This window comes from Mirounga leonina, unplaced genomic scaffold, assembly GCF_011800145.1.
Source record: "Mirounga leonina isolate KUSES-001 unplaced genomic scaffold, KU_Mleo_1.0 Mir_93, whole genome shotgun sequence".
Taxonomy (NCBI): Eukaryota; Metazoa; Chordata; class Mammalia; order Carnivora; family Phocidae; genus Mirounga; species Mirounga leonina.
The window spans coordinates 18260178-18279102 of NW_023270854.1; the positions used below are offsets into that span (position 1 = coordinate 18260178).

The window sequence follows — 18925 nt, forward strand, 5'->3', positions numbered from 1 at the left end:
TTTTGTTGTTTGTGCTTTTAGTGTCATTTCCCAGAAATTGTTGTCAAATCCAGTGTCATGAAGAGTTAACCCCTATGTTTTCATCAAATAATTTTGTAATTTTAACTTTCAAATTTAGGTCTTTTACCCATTTTGAGTTAATTTTTGTATATGGTGTAAAGGTCCACCTTCATTCTTTTGTATGTTGATATCCAGTTTTCCCAGCACCATTTGTTGAAAAAACTGTCTTTTCCCCAGTGAATGGTCTTGGCACCCTTCTCTGGTATTTAATTTTTTTTAACAATTAAAACAGTCAACATTTACATATTACTTACTTTTGTAAGAGACTTGTTTAAACATTTATATTGACTTATTCAATCCTCAAAATAATCTTTGAAATTATCCCCATTTTACAAATGACGATGTTGAATCACAGGTTAAATAACTTAAGGTCCCATTGCTGAATGCGGTTTGGATTATAAAGTGCTGTTCTTGTTCTTCTCAGCCTAAGTAGAAAGGAAATGCAGGTTCATCTCTATATTGCATAGAGCCTGACATTTTTAAATAAGTATCTAACTAAAAAGTTAGTTAGAGCTGCTTGCAAACTAATCTTATAACTTAGGACAGTTCAGTTCACTCTCTGATATTCTTTTCTCTACCTGTAAAATGGAAATAGTAACATGTAACCTAACTGTTGTTTAGAGAATGAAATTATATATGTGAATTATATACTGTGGTAACATGTTTTTGTAACTGTTATTTCCAAACTGTTACTCATTTTAAGTAAACTCAGATACATTTAGTGATTGATTAATAAGCAATGCCAGTTTTGTTGTTATCACTGGTGGGTAAGCCCCAATGCTGAAAGAATATACATTTTCTTCCCCATAAAACTTAGTATGAATGATTGTTTTTTAATTGAAGTATACTTGGCATACAATATTTTGTTACAGGGTACAACATAGTGATTTAAGTTATACAGTTTATGAAATGCTCAGCATAAGTGTAGTTACCATCTTTTACCATACACAGTTATTACAGTATTATTGACCATATTCCATATGCTGTACTTTTCATCCCCATGACTTTTTTTATAACTGGAAGTTTGTACCTCTTGATCCCTTCACCAATCCCCACCCCACCACCACCAGTTTGTTTTCTGTATTTATGAGTCTGTTTCTGGTTTTTTCATTTGTGCGTTTGTTTAGATTCCACATATAAGTGAAATTATATGGAGTGTGATTTTTATCTTTAATTTGTGAATGTATCATTTTTATAGATGTATTTACCATATATTCAGTTTTGTTAAAGTAGGTCCTATTTGTAGTTGGTTAGGTGTTACCATCCGGGAAGAATGTTAGTGTGTATTAGGATGTTGAGTTCTAATGGTTATGGTAGCTTGTTCAGATAACACATCATATATATATATATACACACATAAACACACATATGTATGTATGTATAAGTATATATATGTATATATGTGTACATATGTTGTTAATTATATGATGCACCATTGCTGCAGAATGAATTACAGAGATAGCAGGTTTAGTAGTCCATAGGGACCAGGCAGATAATGAGAGAGGTAGGTAGTAGCTTTAAGATAACTAGCACATAGTGAGGCCTCAGAGAACATAGAGAATTTTTCTTAAAAGTATACTTCTTAATTGAAGTATGACATGCCTGTAGAAATGTAGACAAATCATTTGTGTATACATTGTTTTAACCAACATGTAGATCAAGATTTCCCCCCCTCCATCCCCTGCCACACTTTCTTCTCATTCTTGAATTCTAACACTACAGATTAGTTTTGCCTGAATTTGAACTTCACAAAATGGTATCTGTCTGGATTTTTTTAGAGAGCATATAAATAGTTTTAATCTTGACAATTAATTTAGAAATAACAAAAAGCAGTGTGTAGGCCACTGTTTTGGGGTTTTGGGAATAGCTGTTAAGAGTTGGGTTTTGTGATCAAATTCTAGCACTGTACTTCATTGTTCTTGACTTTGAAATGAGGAATTGTAGGGCTTAAATGAATTTAAGGGTTTTGTAAATTGTATAACATACGGTAAATGCTCAATGAATGCTAGCCATTTTGTGTTATTAATAGGACCAATTATGATTATGCCTGCCCTAATTAAAATATAATTAATCTAGACATTACCTACTTTAAAGTTGTGCCCTGTGGAAAAACAGACTTTTAAAATATCTCTTCAGAAAGCACATACATTTTCCTTACCATTTATCATCAATGTGTTTACACATCTTATTGCTCAAGGCAGAGCACTAAATACTTTAGCAAATAGTGAAGAGCGGCAAGTTCGTTAAGTAAAATGTATTTATATTATGACTGTAAACAAAAATCTTACATATGAACCTAACTTGGTGCTTTCAAAGAACGCTTGGATTGGATTGGATTAGGAGTTAACTGTTCTGTTATGGCCCTGCCATTGACTAGAGTGCCTGATCTTGGGCAAGTCATTTAAGTTTTCCAGTCTTCAGTTCTTACTTATCCAATAATTGTGTTAGGTTAGGTCAGTTTTAAAGTTTTAGTTTTGTGGGTTTGATTCTTTATGTATTGCAGAAAGCTGGAGAGTTGTCTGCTGTGTTTTTCTCAAAAAGCATAAGTCAGAATCCTTCTTACATATCCATTTTACATATTAGATTTAACAGGTAACCTTTCTGTCAAAGAGAGGTTCAGAGATAGAAAAATAACTTTTTTTTCTTTTTTAAACCTCAGGACTAGATGAACTGTGGTCACTTTTACAAGTTCAGAGGCTCTGTGACTGTATATTATTTCAGGGCTGTGAATCAAGGGTTGCACAAGAGAAAAAAGTGTGATCCTGAAATTCAGGCATATTTGGGGCATATTTTAAAGATTTATTTATTTATTTATTTATTTGAGGAGCGGGGAGAGGGGCAGAGGGAGAGAGACTCAGGCAGACCCTGCGCTGAGCGTGGAGCCCAACACATGGCTTGATCGCATGACCATGAGATCAGGACCTGAGCTGAAATCAAGAGTTGGACTCTTTTTTTTTTTTTTTTTTTAAGATTTTATTTATTTATTTGACAGAGACTGACAGCGAGAGAGGGAACCCAAGCAGGGGGAGAGAGAGGGAGAAGCAGGCTTCCCACTGAGCGGGGAGCCCAACGCGGGGCTTGATCCCAGGACCCTGGGATCATGACCTGAGCCGAAGGCAGACGCTTAACGACTGAGCCATCCAGGTGTCCCGGAGTTGGACTCTTAACCGACTGTGTCACCCAGATGTCCCTGGGGCATAATATTTTAGATATGAGAAAGGTGCTAGAGAATCTAGTTCCTTCTCATTTTGTATGGAGAAATCAGGTGACTTGCTCATGAGCACAGCTAATAATGGAAATTTAAATTTATTCTTAAATGCTAATGTTAAGCAGGCAAACATCTTAAAATAACTAATCAATTCATTTGAATGATTATAGTGTGAAAGTATGCTGCTGTATTTATTTCTGCTTCTTTGTTCTAGGACTTACTTTGATTTTTGACTAAAGTTACAACCTGTGATGGCTAACTAAAATTAAACAGAGGATCTAGATAAGGTTAAAGTTTGAAAGGGAACAGTTTAGTACAGTTATTTTAGCTACAAGAAATTTTTTTTTTTTAACACTGATTAGCTCATACATGCCTGGTGAATAGAGTGATGATCTCAGTATGATGTGGAAGTTGTGTTGGTTCATATTCTGTTTTTCCTAGATAGTGAGGAACAGAAATAGAAATAGATCCTTTAGCAGGAAGAAGAAACCCCTCAGCGATACAGGCAAGCTCCCTTCCGCGTTTGTTTTGAGAGAGTTACTCCAGTTTAACAGGAGCACTTGCTCCATAGAGGGCTTCATGGTTGGTACTGAACTTCCTCCCACAGCCCCGTGGCTCAGTTGTCATAGTACCTGAAAAGGCACTTCCATTGTTTTTATTCATTTTAAATATTTGCTGAGGTAGCCTCTAGTCCGAGCCACCTGCCCAACTGTCCCAAGTATTTCCTGAGTACGTTACTGTTTTGTCTTAAGGATGTTTTTACAAAGTTGTATAGGTTTAAATCGTTTGCCTCAGTCTGATTTTTCCTGTAAGTCTTATTTTGAATACATACTTCTGCAGAAGGGAGATTTTTTTCAGGAGTGAATGTGTTGTGGTGTAGCATAAATAGCTGTGCTTCATTTGGGACACCTGTTTAAATGCAGTTAATGTTAAATTCTCTAGTCTCAAGTTATTTAATATTTTAAAATAAAGGCACCTGTTCATCCTAAAAAAAAAAAACAAAGGATACAGAAGTATGAATAATTTAAAAGTCTTTCCTAAACTCTCTTCCTTTTCCAGTCCTACTTTACAGAAGTAATTAACTGATTATTGTGTGACACACCTAACGTGTGTATATACCCACACCTTTATAATGTAGTAATAGAGAATTTTATTATGAGACTTAGTTTTCTTTTAAACAGTACAAATTTACAAATTATCCTTATCCCCTGGTATGAATGTGTCATAACATTTTAAACTATTTTTCTGTTGCTGCCATTTAGATTGTTTCTAGTTTTTTACCGTTAGAAACATTGAATTGAACTTTGTTATATGTATTGCGAAAATGAGTGTTAGGTAGGGTAGATGTATGCAAATGAGATTGTTGAATCTTGGGTTGTGTTCATTTAAAATTGACAGATCATGATTAATGGCCCTTCAGAAAGGATATAACAGTTGGTACTCCCATCCATAATGTTTAAGACTTACTGATAACTCAAAGTATTTTGCTAAACTAAACATAGGTTTAGTGACTCTAAATGTTTGTTTCAAATTGGTCTCAGGACTTTTGAGGATTGTTAGATCCAAAAATCTACTTTCAGAAGCACCAAGTTTAATATTAAAGAACTTAATTGCTTATTTTCTTAGCTTTTTTGGTGTGAGGCTTAAGGATGGCATGGGATGAATATACTGATTAAAATTTTAAGACCGGAGAGACAATCGCAGCTTGAGGATGAACATTTGTGAGTTTGAACATCTCGTACTTCAGAACTTGCTTTTCCTTGTGCTCCTCTCTGCTATTGCCAAGGTTTTCTCTAAATTTTTATTGAGATACAACATAATACACAATTACAAATGTATAGCCTAATTAATTTTCATAAACTGAACACACATGCCCATGTAATGAGCTTCTGGACAAATAGAACATAACTAGCTTTTTGATATCTCTCATGACCCTATCCTGTCTTTAACTCTCAGAAAGGTAACCTTTGTCTATAGTACCATTGATTTGTTTTGCCTGTATTTGAGCTGTGCATAGATGGAATCATATAACGTACTACTTTTCTCAGTATTATTTGTGAGGTTAATCAATGTTTTTGCATGACGTTTGACATCAGTCATTTTCATTGTTGTATAGTATTCCACAGTAGGAGTAACTGCAATTAATTTACTCATTCTGTGTTGATAGAATTTGAGTAGTCTCTACTTTTGGTTCTTAGAAATATTACTACTACCAATATTTTTTCAAGTGCCCTAAGGCAAACCTATGTAGACATTTCTGTTGTTTATATACTTCAGACATGCTCATGAGGTAGGCATAGGTCTTTGTGTAGCAGATATGCCAGTTTCTTTTCTTTACCCCTACAGTGGTTATATTCCTAAAGTTTGCACAGTCACTAACAATTCAGTTGCTTCTCATTCTTGGTAATACTTTGTTCTTTTTTATTTTAGCTATTTTGGTGGGAGTAGTTTTTTTTTTTTTTTTTTTTTTAAAGATTTTGTTTATTTATTTGACAGAGAGAGACACAGCGAGAGAGGGAACACAAGCAAGGGGAGTGGGAGAGGGAGAAGCAAGCTTCCCACTGAGCAGGGAGCCCAGTGTGGGGCTCAGTCCCAGGACCCCGGGATCACGACCCGAGCCGAAGGCAGACGCCTAACGACTGAGCCACCCAGGTGCCCCTGGTGGGAGTAGTTTTAATTTGCATTTCCCTGGCTTTTCCCTAGTGACTAATGAAGTGTGAGGTATTTTTTCATATTTATTGACTGTTAGGATAACCTCATTTGTCATGTACTGATTTAAGAGTTTACCCATTTTCCTTTTGGGTGTCAGTCTTGTTCTTACTGATTTGTAGGAATTCTTTACATATTAGCAGTGTAAGCCTTTCGATATGTTTTACAGATATATATATATTTTTTACCACTCTGTGGGGTCTTTTCACTCTCTAAATGGTATCTGGATGAACAAAAGGTCTTAATATTTTCCAGTTTATCAAGTATATTCCAGTATATCAATTATTTCCTCTTTTCTTTGGTGTTTTTTGTGTTTTAAGAAATCTTTGCTTACTCCAAAGTTTTGAAAGTATCCTTTGTATTTTTTCTTAAAACTGTTACTGTTTCACCTTTAGATTGAGATATGTAATCCATGTGGAATTGGTTGTGTGTATGGTGTGAGGTATAGGGGCCAAGACTCGTATCTTCCCATGTGAGTATCCTGTTGACACTGCACTGCTTATTGAAAAGACCACCCTTTCCCCACTGCACTGCTGTGTCAAATGCTTGATAAATCAGGTTACTCTGTGGAGGATAGGTTTGTTTCTGGACCTGTTCTTTTATCTTGGTCAGTTTGTTTGTCCTTGTACCAATACTGTACACTCTTAATTTATAAAGCTTTGTGATTGTTCTTAATATTCAGTAATTAATTTTCTCAGCTTTGAACCTCAAAATGGCTTGGGTTATCTTTGGTATTTCCCTATAAACTTTAGAATTTAAACTTGTTAACTTCTGCAAGAAAACGTACTGGGATTTTACATTTACTCTAAAGATCAAATTTAGGAGAATTGACATCTTGACACTGTTGAGTTTTCCAGTTTATAAGCATAGTATATTCCTCCTTTTATTTCCATCTTTAATTTTTCTCAGTGAGAACAAAGCCAGAAGACTTAACATTATTAGACTTTAAAACTTAATATAAATCTGTAGTCATTAAGACAATGTGGTATTGATGCAAGTATATCTAAATCTAGTGGAAAAGACTAGAAAGACTGCAGCTAGGATGATCAGATTTTGTTTAATTTCATATTTTAATTAACAAATTCTTTAGAGTATAAATTAATACAGTTTTTGGTGGGGTTTTTTTTTTTCTTTCTTTCTTTTTTTTTTTTTTACCAAGCATGTATTTTACCTTTCTCACAGGTGTGGACCGTGTTTAAGGATTGCCCCAGCATTCAGTTCTATGAGTAATAAGTATCCACAGGCAGTTTTCTTGGAAGTTGATGTACATCAGTGTCAGGTAAGGGAAAGGAGTCCTTTAAAAAAAAATTTACATTGGTTTGAAATTCAACACTGTTATCATCCTTCGTTTGTTTCTCTCTTTATGCACATAGTACTTCTTTGAAGATGGGAAAATGTTATATGGACCTGAATTACTACAAATGTCATTGTGGCTGCATTAGTTAAAAAGGGTAGTTCAATATTAATTGCTTCTGAATTTGTTGATATTCATATCTTTCTGATGTAAAACTGATAAGCTGTTCAACTAAATCAGTCACCTGGAAGTCCTTTTTTTACATTTTTTTTGTTTATCTTCTGCAAATCGAGAATATTATCTTTTACTGCTGAGGCATTGTTTGATTTGAAAGCCATGGCAGAGAATTCTTGGTTATAGTTTGATTTGAATTGATCAATTTGTAATATTAGCTTCAAAGCTGCACACTCAGCAGAAACCTGAAAGTGTTAATTACTGTCGATTGAGCCACAGTGTTGTGGGGAGATTGCCCTGATTACTTAGTAGGAATGACTCTGTGACAATTCTGTGTTTGCATATGTGGAAATATGGAGGAGGAGTTAATGGGAAAAATTTGTGAAGGTTCCTTCCAGCACTAAAAATGTAGTCTTTAGTTCTGATTAAGGAATAGCTGTGTACCTCCTCTTTTTGGTGAAGTTTTGTCTTCGATACATTCTGAGTGTGAAAAGAATTTTTAAATGTTATAATAGTTTGTAGTGAGTAGTTTGGGGTTCGGTTTAGTATAGGTGCTGCCAAAGCGAGCACTGGGGTTTGGTTTAAACCCTATAATATTGCTTAGTACTTCTGTCACATACTACTGGGCTCGCATCACTGGCCCTTATTTTAGTGTTCCTGTCTCTGCTCAGGAGCTTTGTTCTGGAGCTTTGTTGTCCAGGATGGTAGCCACTAGCAGCATGTGGTTATTGCACACTTGAAATGTGGCAAATCCAAATTGAGGAGTGCTGTAAGTGTCGAATACACATAGGATTTTGAAGGCTTAGCATGAAAAAAAAATGTAAAATATGTCATTGATGTTCTACACTGACTGTTGAAAGTGCAAATATTGGATTCACTAAAATATAGCATTAAAATTGACTTCAGTTGTTTCTCTGTACTTTTTTATTTATTTATTTATCTATTTATTTATTTATTTTTTAAGATTTTATTTATTCATTCATGAGAGACAGAGAGAGAGAGAGGCAGAGGGAGAAGCAGGCTCCCAAGGAGCAGGGAGCCCGATGCGGGACTCGATCCCAGGACCCTGGGATCATGACCTGAGCCGAAGGCAGGCGCTTAACCATCTGAGCCACCCAGGCGCCCTCTGTACTTTTTTATTGTGGATACTGGCAACTTAAGATTATATATATACACCACATTTATGTCTTATATTTCTTTTGGACACTACTGTTCTAAAACGTCAGTCATGGTTTTTTTTTTGTTTTTTAATTTTTGAGGTTTAGAGAAGACATCTGTGTGTAAACTTGATGGTTATTTTTCTTTAAACAATGTAGTGGTACCTTTTTATAGTATTTGAATATGCAAGATGACACGTTTGCTTTAACTCTTTCCTTTATACTTATGAAAAGTTTAAGTCATGAGTCAGTGGTTAAGTAGCTAATTTCCACTCAGTACTTAGTTTTATAATATTGTGGAGTGGAGCAGAATTTTAAAAGGTAAATGTTGCAGTGTGTTTGATGGGAGGCCAGAAGTCATTTCTATGAGTAAAGTTGAGTGAGGTTGTTACTTCATTTTCATGGAGAGATGGGCTACTGTTTTTCAGATCTGTACTTTTTCCTAGTAGCAGTGGTTTGTGTTGACGTATTAACACCTTTTTTGGGCTTCCCCATTTAAGAAACAGCATGTACTTATGAAAGTGCTAGCTGGTGGTATAAAGCATAATTTCTGTACTGGAAGCTAATTGTTCTACTGGTGGGTGAAGTGTTTAACACTAAAATTGATAAAAATGCATGTTCTTCATTGGGAATTTAGAGATAATGTAGTTGTGCCCTCAGTAATAGGCCTGCTTTTTCTTAAATAACAATTGGGAATGAGTTATTTTATGTGGTTTTTGTTCATGCTTGTGATATTTAACTTCTACAGAGAGGTAGAATGAATATTCAGAGTGGTTTAAGGTAAATTTTAATTCATTAACGGCATCTAACTTGCCAATTCTAGGGAACAGCTGCCACCAACAATATATCAGCAACACCTACATTTCTGTTTTTTCGAAACAAAGTGAGAATTGATCAGTATCAAGGAGCAGATGCTGTTGGATTAGAAGAAAAAATCAAGCAGCACTTAGAAAATGACCCTGGAAGCAATGAGGACACGGATATTCCAAAAGGCTATGTAGGTAGACTTAAGAGTGAAATCACGATATATCTTTTCTCATTATTTCGTTAAAATGAAATTGACTGTTATCTTTTGCTAGTTAAGAATACTTTCAAATAAGATCTTTAAAAGTAATTTCATTAGCTGATTATTGGGTTTTTGCTTCTGTTTGTATGTATTATAATCTTAAGCCCTCATCAAAAACAATTTTTCCTAAATAATTCTTTTTGCCACTTGTTTTTTTTAAAACTGATTTCTGAATTGTCTTAATAGCCAGTTTTAAACATGTAATCATTTTTAATGTATATATATTTTTATATATACATTTAATTTTCATTTTATTACAGATAATGAATGTTTTATTTATATGTAATCTTAAAATTATACATATATACTTTTCCCCCCAAAATGTGAATAAACGTATATTGGAAAAATTTTTCAGGTTTTGACAATTGTGTAAAATGACATGTAAATTTTAATGTGTGATCTTTATATGCTGGACTCCCTTTCCTGCCATTTCCTATAGTTTTCTCTCTCCTTTTTAATGTATTCCCTCTTTTCTGGCACCTCTTTTTTTCTGCTAAAAAAAAAATTTACTTATTTTGTTTTAGGGTCATATGTGACTTTGCTATTGGATATGTTTTTCTGAGTTTTAAGAGTAATTATTCAAATAATAACTTGAAGACTTAGGAACTTAAAAGTATTTGAGAATTACATAATACAAATAATTATAATTCAGTATCTTTATCATTTAAGAGCTGTTCAGGAAGGACCAAGATTCAGAAGTAGCACTTCATGATAACTGACTCATTTATGCAAATTGGTTAATCCTGCATACCAAAACATATATTTGTATATATCTTTCCTAATTTTTTTTGTTATAAAGTTAATGGTAATTGCAGATCAGAAATGAACTTTTTAAAAAATAATTGTTACCTTAAGTTAAAGCTAGTATATGAAAGAATATATATCAACTATAGTAAAGCAGATTGATGTCATGGGCTACACGTTCTTTTTGTAAAGTCCCTTAAATTCATGCTGAATAAGGAGACTTTCTAGTCAGATAAATATGAGAGATTCTTTTTGTGTGTGGGGAGGGATTGAGTGTTGTATCTTCAAAAGTGTCTTTAACATGTGGTACTAGTGTTAATTAATTTAGGGAGGCACAATTAATATCTATTTAAAACAGGACTGTTATGTAATAATTTGAAATTGTAATATCCAGTTAGAAAGTATGAACATGTTGTATAAGTCAGGGTTGTGACACCTTTTGGAAAATTTTGGAAATTATTTGACTTGTAAACTGTTGTGTTTACATCTTTGTATTTTTTTTTCCTTTATTTACTAAGTGTTTTTGCATGAAAAGTTCTTATGAGCACAACAGTCCTGCTGCTTAGCTAGAGGGATACTTCTTTACACATCAGCTAAGTGTGATTATCAGTGTTTTGTCCTCAGGTAGGAAATAAGCAGGAAAAAATGAAGTTTTAGGAAATAAGAATAATTTAGTTTTCATGCAAATGTTATGAATACAGTGTGAAAGGTTATTAAAAACATTTTCATTTTTTCCATCAGGTGTCAATCAAGACATTAAAAGTTTTGAACTATATGTCTGCAAGGTTCTTAAATATTTAAGAATTGGTAATGTGTTTCTAAGAATGTCATCATTCTGACAACACAAATAGAAACTTAACGGGAATAAGTGAATGAATGAAAGCCTGTATCTTAAATAGATTTAAGTATTAGCATTGCAGAAATGTATTGACAATTTTAAAACAAAATTTTGGTTTTAAAGACTTTGTTCTGTTTTAACACTAAGAGGCTATACAGTTACTGATTTTATACATCCTAGTTTTGGAACTCCTAATTTGATTGAAGCCAGAGTAAGAGAGATACACATACCTCTTTTAGAGGGGTTTGAAATATTGCAATAAATGTAGATGTGATACTCAAAACGTTAAGAATCATAATAATTCTTATTCAGAAGTAAGACAGTGTTTTTGTGAATATAATGACTTTTAGTTTTTAAAGTGTTGATTGAAACATTGGGAAAGTTTAAAACATTCTTTTTTTCTTTCCTATATTTGCTAAGAGTACCTAGTATGGCTTTCAGTGGCAATGAGAGGGCCATCAATATCAAGTCTTCTTCTCCCCCAGAAGTTTGAGTTCTGGGCACTCTGGAATTGAAGTTGGATTTGCATATGTTCTAAATCTTGAGGCCTATATATATATTTTAGTATTCTGCCCTCTGAACTGTAGATTTTGGTCTACAAATTTTGTCATCATTCATCAAAATGAAATGAAACCTTAAGTGACCCTAATTTGTGTAGTAAGATCTTTTGTTAACCCAAACTAGAAGCATGGAAAGGTTTTCCTAACTTGCTGTGTGTCTTGTTTTAGATTTTCCACCTCTAAAAAAGAAAGGTGAAATTTATTAAACAAAACACAGTTGACAGAGTAGTAGTATAGCAAACACATATACCATTCACCTGTGTTCATCAGCTGTGAATATTTTGCTATTTTTGCTTTCTTGATATATATTTATCCACTTTTACCTCCTACAGAATCATTTAAAAGTAAACTGTAGACATTATGATGGTTCATCTCTAAATATTTTATTAGCCTGTAGCTTCTAGGAGTAAGGACATTGATTTACATAACCACGATATCATTATCACGCCTAAGAAATTTAACGATGGTAGAATATCTCTAATACTTAAAGACTACATTCACATTTTCTTAATTATCTCCAGAATATTTTTTTTTTTAAGATTTTATTATTTATTTGGGAGAGAGAGAGCACAAGCCGAGGGAGGGGCAGAGGGAGAGGGAGAAGCAGACTCCTGGCTGAGCAGGGAGCCTGATGTGGGGCTCTATCCCAGGACCCCGGGCGCATGACCTGAGCTTAACCGACTGAGCCACCCAAGCACCCCTCCAGAATACTCTTTATAGCTATTTTTCCCCCATCTAGGATCAAGTCAAGGATCATGCATTACATTTAAGTTGTTTCTCTTTGGTGTTCTGGAAACTTCTGTTTTTTTGTTGTTGTTATTGTTTTTTTAATTCATTACTGCCTTTTTTTGGAAGCTTAAACTGGCACCAGTCTAATATAGTAGCCACTAGGTACATGTGGCTATTAGGCATTTGTTACATGACTAGTGCAACTGAGGAACTGAATTTTAAATTTCATCTACTTTTAATTAATTTTAAATTGCCATATGTGGCTAATGGCTATCTTATCGTACAGCGCAGGTTGAGACCATCTGTCTTATAGACTGTCCCACAATCTGGATTTGTCTGATTGTTTTCTCATTATTCTTTTGTCATTATTGGCAAGTTGATTACATAGGTAGTGATATTTATTTCCAATTGCATGTTTCTAGAATATGTCAGTTTGTAGTTAGGTCAGCTATAATGCCAATTTGTCCCCAGACAGTGTTGTATAACAAAGCACTTTAATGAAACTGTTTGTGATACTTGTTTTGTGTGCCCCACAATAAATAAATATTAAAAACTTTAAGTCACCTATTTAGTTTATTTTTCATCATTAAGATATTACAAGTATGACTGCAATGTTGTTTTCATGCCTGGGTCTTAATCCTTGATATAATATTGAAGAGGCATCTTGGTAGGATGGAAGACATAAGTGTTTAAAAGATTTTGTCAAAACTACCCTTTCAAGGCAAATGTTCTTCAAGTTTAGAGTAATTCTATAATAGTAGAACTTAGCTTTATAGTGCCCCTACACCTCTCTACCCCCCAACACCCCCCCTGCTGTTTTTAAATTGGCTACAGTGTGTTACCCTGAGTAATATTTAGTGCAATGTAACATTTAATATAATTCAAAATAACATTTTGGCTTTGAAAGCATTTAGGCCACTCCATGAATAATTAAGGGACTATTCTTCTAATGGATTATCATCATATTGATGATAATGATTTGACATGTAATTATATGACATTAAAGTTTTCTTTAGAATGATATACTCTCTTTCAGAATGATATACACATGTATTAGCCTCTGTATAAATATATATAATACTCTTTGTGATAGGTGAATATACAACTGATAATCTATAGTACTTGGTAAACTTAAAAATAGTCCTTGTTTAGTAGATGAAATGGATACTTTTCTAGAGAAAGAGTTTATCAGAATCAACTCCATTATAAGCAGAACTCCAGAATAGACCAGTCACCATAGAGAAAATAGAGACCTCTACCATAAGGGTTAAGATGACTTTGTAGGGAAATTCTACCAAATCTTTAAAGATCAGGTAGTCTGGTGTTACTCCAAATGCTTAACACCGTATACAAAGATGGAAAACTTTTGAATTTTTTTTTGAAGTAAATATGACATTGAACCCAGAATCTGGCAAAGTTTGCACCAAAAAAAAAAAAGCTACCGACCAGTTACAATTAGGAATAATTGTTGTAAAGCTCATAAAATATTAGTAAACAAAATCCAGCGATCTAGAGGAGAAAGATTATGATCTCCTAATATGCAGAAAAGGCATTTAACAGAATTCAATACCCATTTATTCCTAAAGCAATCAATAAAATCTTAATGGGGGAACACCAGTGGTACTCTTATCACTAAAGTCAGAAACAACATAGGGATGACCACTGTCACAACTCTGGCATTGTGTTGGACTATTAACACATACATGGGAGACAGGCAAATGTTAAATGACAACCACAGGGAAGCAATCAGCAAAATCTAGAATATTAGAAGTCTCTGGATGCTAAATGACCATAATAGATTAAAGGAGATTTAAGAGACATTAACCAATTATAGTGTACGTTGTTTGGATTCTTATTCTAACAGTTCCACACTAAAACATTTATGAGACAGCTGAAGAAATTTGAACATGGATATTTGCTAATAATAAAGTATTACTCATTGTTTTAGTTGTGATAATAATATTGAGGATTTGGTTTTTTTAAAGATTTTATTTATTTGTTAGGGGGAGAGAGAGAGAGAGAGCACAAGCAGGGGGAGTGGCAGGCAGAGACAGAGGGAAAAGCAGGCTCCCCGCTGAGCAAGGAGCCTGATGTGGGGCTCCGTCCCAGGACCCTGGGATCACGACCTGAGCTGAAAACAGATGTTTAACCAACTGAGCCACCCAGGCATACCAGAGGATTTTTTTTTAAAGATTCCTTATGTCTTAGAAATGTTCATGAACACACTGAAATGTTCATGAATGAAATGAAGAAATGCCTAAGATTTATTTGAAAACGGGAGGGGTAGGAACTGCTTGCAGGGTAAAGATGAAATGAGAGTGGCCATGAGTTGATTATTGTAACTGGGAAGTGAGGACGTGAGGTTCATTGTATTATTTATATATGCTTGAAATTTTCCATAATAACAAATGTTTTAATCCTTATTTGTTATTCATCTTAAATGTAAACTCTTTATGGATATAGATTTGAAGAGTACATGACCGCTAGAAGAGGGAGGTTGGCTTTCTTTGGATCTTATGGATATTTAATTTGCATATTTTGCCCTGCAAAACACTGGTAATAAAAAAGTACAAGTCAACCTTTATAATCTTTGTGTTAAAGACTTGGTTTTTGATACTTTATCCAGTGGGCTAAGCCTAGACTTGGCTTTAATCGTGGTAGATCTCAGTCAGAAATTCAAATGAAAGGATTATTGTAGAAGTTTTAGTAACTGTTTAAAAAGAGAAGTTTTCTTTAAAATTGCCTAATCTAGAGAGAATCACATATTTACATTTGTTAAATTGTTACACCAAATCCAAATGCTTTGCCTAAAGTCTTGATTTAATTTTTTTTCAGATGGATTTAATGCCTTTTATTAACAAAGCTGGTTGTGAATGTCTTAATGAAAGTGATGAGCATGGATTTGACAACTGTTTGAGAAAAGATATGACCTTCTTGGAATCTGATTGTGATGAACAGGTAATTGATACTTATGTTAAAGCTTCTAGGGATCATCAATATTTATGCGCACTCTGGGTTCTTTATCATGTTTCCATCTCATTTTATGTTTCTCCTTCCCAGGTGACCACTTCCTTTCCTTTTTGTAAGTTTCAATTTCTTTGGTGGTGCAGACCTACCTCCTTTCTCTGTTCAGTGCAAACTGCCAGGTGCATTACACAGAATCTCAGAATTTTGGATTGGCTCCACTACTGAGTTGAGCCTTCACCACTCTTAAGTCCTTATATTCATTCTTGATCTGTCTTCCATATTTTTTACTCAACTGAGTTTTTACCTGAGAAGTAGAGACTAACTAGATGAGCACCCTTATGTGTGTGTTCCTCACTCCCAGATGTAAACCTGTATTGTACTTCCCTGTACTGCTCTGTGTTGTTGTCACAGATGAGGTAATGTAGTACTGCCTTGATCAAGCCATCATTATCTTCATCTTGACTCTGACTTTCCTTAATATACTTTCTAATCCACTGTCTCTGTTCATCTTCCACATGTTCACAAAAGTTCTTCTTCTTTTTTTTTTTTTGAAAGATTTTATTTATTTATTTGACAGAGGGAGACACAGCGAGAGAGGGAACACAACCAGGGGGAGTGGGAGAGGGAGAAGCAGGCCTCCCGCGGAGCAGGGAGCCTGACGCGGGGCTCGATCCCAGGATCCTGGGATCATGACCTGAGCTGAAGGCAGCTGCTTAACAACTGAGCCACCCAGGCGCCCCAAAAGTTATTCTTCTAAAACATAGGTCTGGGGGTGCCTGGGTGGCTCAGATGGTTAAGCCTCTGCCTTCGGCTCAGGTCATGATCCCGGGGTCCTGGGATCGAGCCCCGCATCGGGCTCCCTGCTCCGTGGGAAGCCTGCTTCTCCCCCTCCTTCCTGCTCGAGCTCTCTCTCACTATCTCTGTCTCTCTCAAATAAATAAATAAAATATTTTAAAAAATGAAAAATAAAACATAGATCTGGGGGCCTCTGGGTGTCTCACTCAGTTAAGCATCTGCCTTCAGCCCAGGTCATGATCCCAGGGTCCTGGGATCCATCCCCACAGCAGGCCCCCTGCTCATTGGGGAGTCTGCTTCTCCTTTCCCTCTACCCTTCCCCCCCACTTGTGTGCGCTTGCTCTCTCTCAAATAAATAAAATCTTTAAAAAAAAAGAAAATATAAGTCTGATCATGCTTCTTTTTCTTAAAGGAGTTAAATGATTCTTCTTCACAGACTTCAGGAAGAGGGTATCATATTCTTGCTGACTTGATCTGTTTCTAACTTTCCATTCTCTTCACCTGTGGTTCAAGTTTCTATAAACATGTCATGCTTATTATTTTTTGACACATTATTACAGGTCAAGTATAAAAAGTAATTATATAACCAAAGGAAATAGTCTGGGTATTTTCTTAGGCAAACAGACCACAGTGATCCTGAAATCATAAATCCAAATTTCATCTTTGCTCCAACCATAGCTACTTTACTGAACAGCTTTAAGAATATTGTTCATAGTTGTGTTCCTTGTAAATGGTGCCCTGAATATAATGTGATGTTGAGTATCAGCACAACTGACCACAGCCTCCCTGAAATCTTCCTGCCAGGGAAGTCTTCCTTCTAGGGTAGAAGCATAGATAAGTACATCAGACACAATTTCAACTGGAAAGAATATTGAGCAAATGACTTATGGTTTCTGAGAGAGAAGCATCTGACAGTATTTTGTATTCCAGTTCCCTTATGTGGCCCTTCTAAATTCAGTTAAGTCCAATAAGTTTAGGATGGAGATTTGGAGGTTACTACAGAGCTATTAAAAGTCTTATTCTTTTGAGTTTTGGACCGAATAGAGTGCAGTTGAGGGCTAGTTTCTTCACATAATCTGTGCATTGTTTCCAAATTGTCAAATGATGTGGGTAGATGCTTGACAGACCATTCTATAAAATGTTAAGCTTATATGCTAAAATATACAGTTTGAATTTTAATTTGGATTGTGTTTGATTTTTTGGAAGACAAATTGCTTGTCACTTTACAGGTCACAAGACATTAGGTTCATATATGCATCCCCTCCCCCCACCATTTTTTAGTAGGCTCTGTGCCCAATGATGGGTTCGAACTCACAGCCTCGATATAAAAAAGTGTCACATGCTGTACTGACTAAGCCAGCCAGGTGCCCCCCCTTATGCCTATTTTTAATTTAATTTAATTTATTCTATTAAATTTTGTTGTCATTCCCTTATGTGAATAACAGATTATTGTATTTCTCAAATGTCAGTCTAATCAAGTTACTTTCAACTTACTGATTTTTTATATTACATTGGTTTTATGAATTGAATTGAATTAAATATTTTCTGCCTTTGAATTAATAATTTTAAGTCTACATAGCTGTCGTGTGTATCAAGGTGTTCAAGAGCCCTTTTAAAATGAAACTTTATTTTCTTCACAGCTGCTTATTACTGTGGCATTTAATCAACCTGTTAAGCTTTATTCAATGAAATTTCAAGGGCCAGATAATGGTGAGTAATGGACAGCTTTTCTTTAACTGTCTGCTCTGTGGATCTGTTGGCACATATGTAAAACTTTTTATTAAATAACAGAGGTAGGTATTTCTTGTTTTGGAAAGAGTGAAATTGTTTCTGGAACAAAGCAAGGAGATAAATGAATGCAAATAATGTGATATTATTAGGACCTAAAAGGAAAATTTTATCTTATTTCTAAAAGTTTAATCTCTTAATCTAAAAACAAACTCTTTCTTCCAACTATTCTAAAACTTCAGGTTTGAAGTAGCCATTTTTCAGGATCAGAACTGGAAGAGATTTATTTCATACTCTTCCTATTAATAGATGAAAAATAAGGTTCTAGATCTTCCTATTTGTGCACTATTAGTAGTTTCATCTTCTTTATATATATTATGATGCTGTAAACAGGATTGTACAGGCTTGGTATTTCTCTTTCTATTAAATAAAGAATTTTCCTTATTCATCTCCCTCCTTTTTTCCTGTCCCTGTTGATTTTTTTTTTTTTTTTTTTTTTGGTTGTGTGTTGGCAGGTAGTGGGGACTAGGATTTTTCTTATTTTCTTTATAATTGGGAGAAACAGCAAGCACCCTATTTATCAGATAGCCTTCCTTCTTTGTTTTAAATTTTTATGTATTAATATTGTTCATTAATAAAATTGTATCTTCTGAAAATACCAAGTATTTGTAAAAGCAGTTCTTATAGAGATGAGTAAGCAATATGAATATCTTAAGATTCCTTAATTAGTCACTAAATATGGGTTTTGGATTGTACCCTGAAGTTAAAGGGACTAAGACATTCTCTAAATGTGATCTAACCACTTAGCACATTTTAATCCCTAAGATGAAATTTGGCAACTGTATAATCTTTTAAAAATTTATGTATGTATGTATGTATGTATGTATGTATGTATG

At 34.5% G+C, this 18925-nt stretch overlaps 1 protein-coding gene across 5 annotated transcripts in view; it reads left to right on the plus strand.

Annotated features, from left to right (window-relative positions):
- TXNL1 (thioredoxin like 1) overlaps positions 1–18925 on the plus strand; it is a 32996-nt gene that overhangs the window by 3744 nt on the left and 10327 nt on the right. For 4 of the 5 annotated variants that reach the window (XM_034996184.1, XM_034996182.1, XM_034996183.1 and 1 more), the window contains exons 2-5: positions 7160–7256; positions 9426–9599; positions 15375–15497; positions 17942–18011. In XM_034996184.1, coding sequence (XP_034852075.1) covers positions 7160–7256; positions 9426–9599; positions 15375–15497; positions 17942–18011 — 464 coding nt within the window. The remainder of the gene's footprint in view (positions 1–7159; positions 7257–9425; positions 9600–15374; positions 15498–17941; positions 18012–18925) is intronic. The other variant, XM_034996186.1, reaches the window with a different exon arrangement.